General features: G+C 50.6%; 1 protein-coding gene across 1 annotated transcript; it reads left to right on the forward strand.

Annotated features, from left to right (window-relative positions):
• The first annotated feature begins 260 nt into the window (after positions 1-260).
• On the forward strand, positions 261-6,104 carry LOC117713478 (spermatogenesis-associated protein 31D4-like). Its single transcript, XM_034509662.1, has 4 exons — positions 261-523; positions 1,214-1,256; positions 1,729-1,789; positions 2,530-6,104. Exons 1-4 carry the CDS (start codon positions 326-328, stop codon positions 6,053-6,055), a joined length of 3,828 nt encoding a protein of 1,275 aa, XP_034365553.1. The 5' UTR covers positions 261-325; the 3' UTR covers positions 6,056-6,104.
• The last annotated feature ends 2,181 nt before the right edge of the window (positions 6,105-8,285 follow it).

An 8,285-nucleotide genomic window follows, 5' to 3' on the forward strand; every position in this document is an offset into this window, starting at 1 on the left:
AGGGTTTCTAAGCTGGAGAATTACATGGTCCAGTTCAAGAGCTGCAGACAGTGAAGGAATGAGGTGAAGCCCCAGACACAGAGGGAACAAACAGAAAAGTTCCCTGTAGAAGTGATGAGATCAGGGTGGGGGGCATGGAGCAATGGGGTGGGGATGGGGTGGGGCAGGGCGGGGCGGGGGCAGGGACTGAGGGCTCACCCTCCTCCCCGCCCTCACAATCCCTCTATGACTCTTCCTTGCTCTGTGATGCAGACCTGCCCACTTACAGTGAGGCCCACGCAACCTCAGATCTCAGCTGCCTTAGGCAGCCCCTGAGATTCACACTATGAAGAAGGTTCTCTCTATTCTCAATAGCTCCATTCTGACTAGTGCTGCAGAATCATGGTTGAGCTTTGGCTCAGTCTTCGTGGACATTTACCCCAAATGCATCTTTCTGAGTGCACTGGGACTGCTGTTTTTGTACCTAAGGTACCAGATACTGAAACCCTCGTTACCCGCACAGACCAGACAAGGAATCAGGAAGGTAAGGCTGTATGGAGACTTCCTGGGGCACTCTCTTCTTTTGTAGTCATTATTTCTATGTTAAGGACCTGAGCTAGAAAACTGTGGAGAGGAGAGAGCACTGCAGACTTATAGTATGAAGCCTGGGGTGGAAGGAATGAGTTTCATCTGGATCTATAGCCTCCCTCCCTAGGTGTCCAGTGTTGAGCACCCATTCCTGGTCTTAATGGCTTGGTTCCAGGTGTCAAGCTTTCTGAAGGAAAACTAGGTCTGCTGACACTGGGTCCCAAGCTCCAATCCTGCCTCATGTGTTCCTTCAGCTCCCTTCTCCTGGCCTCCAACTCTGGCTTCAGGAGAGTGGTGTTGACCACTGGGACCTCTGAGCAGAACCTGGAGCCTGAGCTTTGTCCCAGGACAAAGTGTCTCAGGGGGTGCACCACCAGAGCTCTGGCCCCAGAGTCTTATGCTGTTCAGCACAGGATGTCGTGTTGATATTCCCAGCCCTGAAACTTGCAGATTAAAAAAAAAAAAATCCTCCTTTGTGTTTCTCAAAGAAGGAAAAACTGAAGATATTCTATTACCTTCAAAAGTAAATAATAAGAATAGAAATTAAACTTGCTTGACCTGAAATTACAATGTTCTTGGTTAATGGAAATTTTGGGAATCCTAGGGAAAATGACAGAAAAAAAAACATTTTTCTTTTTATTCACAGCAACAGGGCAGAGCTAAGAAGGAAAGAAGAGCATCATTTAATGGTAGGCTCCCAGGTCTACGTCTTATTGCCACAGTTTCTCTCTTCCTGTCATTTCCATAAGCGTCCAGGTCCACAGTCTGAGGATATCCATCACCAGACACACACTCTGTCCTGACAATAGAGCCCTCAGAGAAGACTGAGGAAGATCTCTGTGTTCCCAGAAGACCGAGGAGGAGCCCTGTGTCCCTCCTCAGCTTACAGCAGGCATGAAGCAACTGATGCCTGACCTGGGCAGTAGGTACTTGCTGCCTATGCAGTGAGCACAGGAGGAGCGTAGGGAGCACGGGGAGGGGGCGGGGCAGGGGCAGCACTGAGGAAATGATGCTCCTGAAGAAACACAGGTGCTGCTGATGTCACCACGTCTCCTGTTTCTTGATGTCAGACTACAGTAGCGCAGGTGTTTCCCTTAGAGGAGATACGATGCCCACATCTCTTGTTTTTCATTGCATACAACCTATACCCCTGCCTTCCAGAATTCAGACGCTTCCATGGAGAAGCACAGGAGCGGAGAAAGCTGCAGTCTGTTGTGCAAAGGTGATTTTTTTCCCCTTTCCTCCACGGCCTGTTCCCCCAAACCCCACCCCAAGGTCAATGAACCCCGGGGACTTAGTATAGCCCACTCTTGTCATAAGAGGGATAGCCAGAGGAGCAAAGGAGTAAGTATATAAGCTGGGGGTATGGGGTGAGGCTGCAGCCTCCCTGGTGGCCAGGGACAGAGCAAAAGTAATAGGCACACAGGCTTTGGGTGTTCATATCCCGGACGGGCCGGTAGGCCTTCTTTTCATGCATGCTGGTTGTCCTAGTTTTGAATCTGTTGGTGTGATGAAACACCACAACCAAAAGTGACTTTAAGGAGCAAAGGTTTAACTTCAGCCTATAAATCCAGACCGTGGTTTCTTGTTGAGGGAAGCCAAGGCAGGAACTCAAAGGCAGGCCTGACTGCTACTCTACATGTTACTGCCTCCAACCAAGGATGTAAGCAATCCACTTCATAGCCAAGAGCCATGGAGAATACTGCTTGCTAGCTTGAGTGGAGGTAGGCTCATGGTGATCTAGTTTTCATAGACACAGCAGCACCATCTGCCTAGGGATGTGCTGGGCCTTCAAACAGCCAAGGCAACCTTCCACAGACATGACTACAAGCCTGGCTTCTCTAAGCAATCCTCCCATGGAGGCTCTTCTCTCAGGTGAGAGCTAGGTTATGTCAAATTGACAGGTAAAGCTAGCTAGAACACAGGTCCTGACTACAGATCTGAACTTTGTGTGTTCTTCAGCCCCTGTGGACAGCTCTACGACCCCTCCTACTTCCGGCAAGCGCTTTGTCAGGATCCCCGCTGTGCTGTGTGCAATGGAGCAACGGTGAAGGTCAGGCGACTGCTCTCATGGGCCAGCCTAGAAGACTGCTCTGCCTCTGTATCCAGCATGGCTTCCACAGCTTCCGTGACTGAGGCCTCATTCACTCTCTCTTCTTCCCTCTCCATCTCCCAAAGCACTTCAGGATATCAGATCTCATCTGTATCTGTACCTTCTCCCCCTCCTCCCTCCATTTTCTCAACTAACAAGCTCGCCCCCTTGGAAGACATCCTTTTGGGCACACCACAGGATGATGCTCTGTCACCAGAGCCTACTCTCACAAGTACCACCTTCCCACTGGATCACATCCTACCTCCTCCACTCCCTAAGTCTCCTCCTGTGGCACAGCCTGCCACTCAGCAAACAGAAGGGCCTCTAAGACCGGAAAACATTCTGTCCTTGGCTGGCAGCCACGGTGACCAGTTTTTCGATGCAACAACGAGTGAGGATGCTTGTGGCGCCTTGCCAGAGCCCTGCCGGCAGCAGGGTGGTGCTCAGAACCCCTCCCCACCGCAGTTAAAATGCTTAGTTAACCAAGAGGCACACAACCACCACTCTTCTGAAGACTTTTGGGGAGGACAAGCCTCACCCCATTTCACAGTGCCCGAAAACCTCCTGAAAGTGCTTGACAGACAAGAGGAAAGCCAGGCTGACTTTCTCACACTGGAGGACAGGAAAGTAGAAGCAGAACCTTTCCAAAAGACAAATCGAGTCTGGAAGAAAAAGCCAGAGCCAGCCGCTGAGCTACAGAACTCAGGAGGCCCCTTTCCTCTAGGGGGCAGCAGAGCCATACTCAGTGAGCTGTGTACTCAGCAGGGGCTTGCTCAAATGCAGACCTCTGAAGGCCAGTTAGAGACCATGCCCACGCAGCACTTCTGGGGCCTTCCTTATCTTCACAGCGAGTCCATGAGCTGTATCACTACAATGTCATCTCAATGCTCCTCCATGTGCATCTGGTTTAACGGAGCCACAGACTCCCCAGCCCAGGCTCCCCCCCCACCTCTGCCCTTGCCTGAAGAACAACCACAGACCTTGACACAATCTCAGTCCCAAAGCATCCAGCTTGCCACACCCCAGGCCCAGCTTCAAACAATCCCAGTGTCATCACCTTCCTCTCAATCTCAGGTTAGGGTTTGCGGTGTGTATTTTCGCAGATCCCAGGAGACGAAAACTCTATTGCAATCGGAAATCCACCACCTAGAGTACAACATGACGACAAAAGATCAGGAGAGGCCATGGGCTTTACCCTCTGTGGTCCAAAAACCTCAGGAAGAAATTTGTCTCCTTCCTTCTAAGTCTTCCTTGGCCATACAGTCCTTCAAGTTCCAAGCTCCCAGGTCCGTTCCTTCTAGAGACTTCCCTCTGACTGATGGATTCCAGAAGAAATTCGAGCAGCACCTTCGAAAGAGACTCATCCTTCACCGCTGGGGCCTGCCTCAGGAGATCTATAAGTCTCAGCTGTGGGTGACTCCTGACCCTCCCGAGTCACCCATGAGCAGCTGTGAGCTCTCAGGCTCCAAGCAAGAAGATGAAAAAGACGCGCCCAACACTCCGTCGAACCAATCTGGAAGCTCCCAAGAGAGGTGCTTAGAGTCTATCTCTATAGAGACAAAAACAGTCAAGGCACAAGAACAGACTCTAGAAATTATCCAAAAATATATCTGCAGTAACTCCAAGACTGCTCTAGACAATGACCTGCCATCTGACCATGAGATAAACCTACAGGGTCAGTCAGGCAGTCTGTCAGACAAACCTTCAGGGACCTCAAAGGTGAGCCAACATCAGAAAAAAATTGAAACTGCCCCAAAAGAACATTTGAAAAGCCATATCAATGGAACCAATGAGGATCAGGTCCCTGTCACTATGTCTAGATCAGGAGACCATTGTCCTCTCCATTTTGACTCATGTGTGGGCAAGGAAGAAAACAAGCCTGAGAGGCAGTCGCCTTCCGATAACAAGGACGAGCATCTCAAGAGCGTACATAAAATTAAAGTGTCTAGTGTGCAGCAGACATCTGTTGTCTTTGACACCACAATCCTGGAGGAGTCAGAGGACAAAAGACCCAGCCCAGATGTGCCCAAAATGTCGGCTGAGGCTGGCCCTGTGCCATTGGGTAAAAGCCTAAGTTCTAGTAAAATAGTCGCAGGCCCTCAAGAAACAAAGATGGATGACAAACATGTATTTGTATCCAACAAGGTCAGTCACACAGTCAAAGGAGAGCAGCTCGGCCTTCAACCTCTACCTACCCAGATCTCCAATACCAGCCAGCGGGAGAGTGCCGAAGAGGCTGACGGGAATACACCGAAAGTAGAAAGTACCCTGTTAGTTGGAAGGGCCCTGGAAGGAATATCAAGTTCCCAGGAAAGTCAGGCATCTGACTTTAGTTGTCAGGTGTCCACAGAAGAGAGTTTTCAATCAGAAAGCAGTCAGTCCATCCAAGCTCCAGAGTGCCTCAGAGACGAGCTCCAGGTCTCAGATAAATTCGCTTACAATCCTTTACTCACTCAGTACCAGAGCCCTTACAGTGCGCCCGTGAACGCTGCTCAGGTGCAGCAACAGGAGCCCTGGATGCCTGCTCACTCATTAGGCAGGGGTCTGAGCAAGGACACCCCTCTAACTGCCAAGAAGTTGTGGACAACAACACGGAAAACAGAAGAGCTTGCTACAGGGGTTGCAGGGTCTGAGACATTACAACCCAATGGGAAGAGTTACCATGCACAGGACAGCCTGACCCAGGGGAATCATGGGAAAAGGCCTATCCCATCGCTGCCAGTGAAGGCTCTGTCTCCTCCTGAACATCAATTCAGGAAGCACGTCAAACACTTTTTCCAGTGGCTTTCTCCTGACAGAAAATGCAAAGGGCAGGAAGCACTCCTGAAAAAGGATGCTTCCCCATCCTCGCCAGCTCAAGACCTGGAACTAAAGGGGAGAGCTACCTTTCCTGGGAACACTGTAGCTCAGAAAGCCATGAGAGACTTTGGGAAGGTCCCCAAGGAGCAAGTGGGATACAGGCATGGTGCGGCTGATACCATGCGCCCCCGCTTCCCCTTATCTCCGCCCACCAAGCCTGTGAAAACTAAGCCGAAGAAAGAGTATTTGGTCCCGACAGACCCAGTCCAGGGATGCCAGTTCCACCCCCAGGCACCCCTTTCTAAAGTGCCAAGTCCCAGGTTCCACAATCAGGCCGCTGCTTTTGTTGGTCAAAAGAAATGTGTGGCAGAAAGGGCCAGACAGCCCCAGAAATGTGAGGCTTTACAGCCGCGCCAACCTGCGCCCCTCAGAGAGTCAGAACTGCGCCAAAATCTGCTGAGGAGTCGAGCTGGAAAAATCCCTCGGGGCACGCCACCCTTTGCTGTAGGCACTATGTTGGCAGACATGTCCCGGTTATGTGAACAAAAAATTCTGGCTCAGAATTTCAGTGGAAAAAGTTTCGTTCCCCAGAAATAATCCACCTCTTAACAGTACTCAGTACCCTCAATAAATGTTTTCATGAAGTAATGTCTTTTGTGTGTACTGGTGTGCGCGTGTGCCGTGAATGGAGTAGATTTTAGGTGACACAGGGCTTGTGTTTGGGAAAAGGACTTGATTATTTCAGCTCTCACCAAGTTCTGTGTGCTTCTGAGAGGTGACCTGGCTCCCTGGGCTCTTGTGAAGCAATGCTCACAGCCTTCAGGACCCATGCCGTTTTGTCCTTGCCACTGGAATATCACCCCAGAGAAATATTTCCCTTCGCTAGTCATTTTCTTCAGCCTGTCTGGGTTTGTATTACTAGGATGAAACATCACGACCAAGAGCCACTTGAGAGAGAGAGAGAGATTATTCGGCTTACATATCCCAAGTTAAAGTCCATTGAGGGACGCAAAGATAGGAACTCAAAAGGCGCTGCTGCTTGCTGACTTGCTCAGCCTGCTTTCTTATCGAACTCAGGGCCACCTGCCCAGTCCCCTTCCATTAGCTGATGGAGGGACTGGACCTTCCATCAATCATTAAGAAAATGTCCTACAAGCTTGCCTGAATCCCAATCTTAAAATGAGACATTTTATCAACTGGGGTTCCTTCCTCTCAGATGACTCAAGTCTGTGTCAAGTTGACAGAAAACTAGCCAGCACAACTATCTAATATTCTCCCAGGCCACTAAAGTAACCTTAGCAACTAGTAGGTCTGCCCCACATGTCAGCCTACAATTACCCTAACTCATGTTATCTTGCCCTACCAACCTGGCTAGTTAGTGTTAACAGACACACCCTAGTCGGCTAACTCCTGATCTGCCTCTGTGACTGCTAGAGTGACCAGAGGACACTAAGCAATCCCAGCATGCCTCCCGAGTCTTGCTTTACTCTCACTACCCACATCATGTGCCATTTCCCAATGTATTCTCTTGTATGGCCAACTAATCTGCCAGCCAGGGCCTCTCCCCAGATTCCCTTGGCATAGTCCTATCTGCTAGGCTGCCCATTTGCCCAAGTAACCCAGCCATATCACTGTAACCCCACCCTGATTCAGAGCCGCTTGGCCTGCAACCAGCCTGGTTCACAAGCTCCCATTCTGCCATTCTATGCTGCTGCTTGCCCCCCCCCCAAAACAAGTACAGCTTTCCCCAGTGCACACTGCCTTCCTCACTCCATTCTGTCAAGTACACTGTGGTCCTCTAGTCCCCACTACAGATCTATAACCTGGCCTGCCACATGCTACTTCCCCAGTCTACCCAGCATGCCACAGTAACACCTGGCTTGTCTCCCATGCCTACATATCCTGTTCCCTGTGCGTCCTACTCAGGCCAGCCCTGCCGGCTTCCTGATCTGCCAGTCAGCACTTCTAGCAGGCCTTCCTAGCCTGCATCTAGCAAGCTGTCAGCAGACCCTGTTTCTGGCTGTCATTGCTCCACACAGGCCAGTTTCTCCAAGTCACCTGTCTGCCTGCTAGCCTACTCTGCTCCATAGCGTGCCCTAGTCCACACAGATACCTAGGCTGTTGCCTGGCCTGTGAGCCTTCTATTCATCAGATTACCCTACTCATCCTCCTTTGGCACACCATCAGTCTGCCATCTGCCTACCTGACCCTATTCCACCAAGCATGTCCCATACCATAACCTGTGTTGGTGTGGCTGCCTGTCTCACCCTAGTGTAGCCTACATGCCTGGCTCTTGATCCTCGTACATGGCTGCCTTGCCTTCCGGACGTTCTCCCTTCCAGACATCCCAGTCCACAGCCATGTGGACTCTAATACCATTCCTCCCATCACCATTCCCTACCTTACCCTGGCCTGTGGCATCCTGCCCAGCCGTACTCACGTTTCCAGTTTGTGGCCAGCTGACCTGCTAGTGTCTAGTCTCTGATCTCTCATTGGTGACTTGTGGGAAGCCATGGCAAGGCCTTACTCTTGGCAAACACTCACCCTTGGCTCTCCTATCTACTATTCTTCTTTCTGCTTACCTTCCATGATTCACTTGTCAGTTCTCAGAACTTCAAACAAGGCCTCATAGCAACCCACCTTAGTAACCCTTCCTCCTGATCTCTAGATTTAGACAACATCCTGCTAGATAGATGTTCTTAGAACCCCTGGTAACGGAAAGGCTTTGTGAGAACAACAGCTATAACCTAGTTAGACCCCACAGCTGCAGCTAGCTCCTCCACCTGCAAAGCCCTCTTTCCTTTCCTATCCCTCCCCATATCCTGTT

This window comes from Arvicanthis niloticus, chromosome 8 (genome assembly GCF_011762505.2).
Source record: "Arvicanthis niloticus isolate mArvNil1 chromosome 8, mArvNil1.pat.X, whole genome shotgun sequence".
NCBI classification, from domain to species: domain Eukaryota; kingdom Metazoa; phylum Chordata; class Mammalia; order Rodentia; family Muridae; genus Arvicanthis; species Arvicanthis niloticus.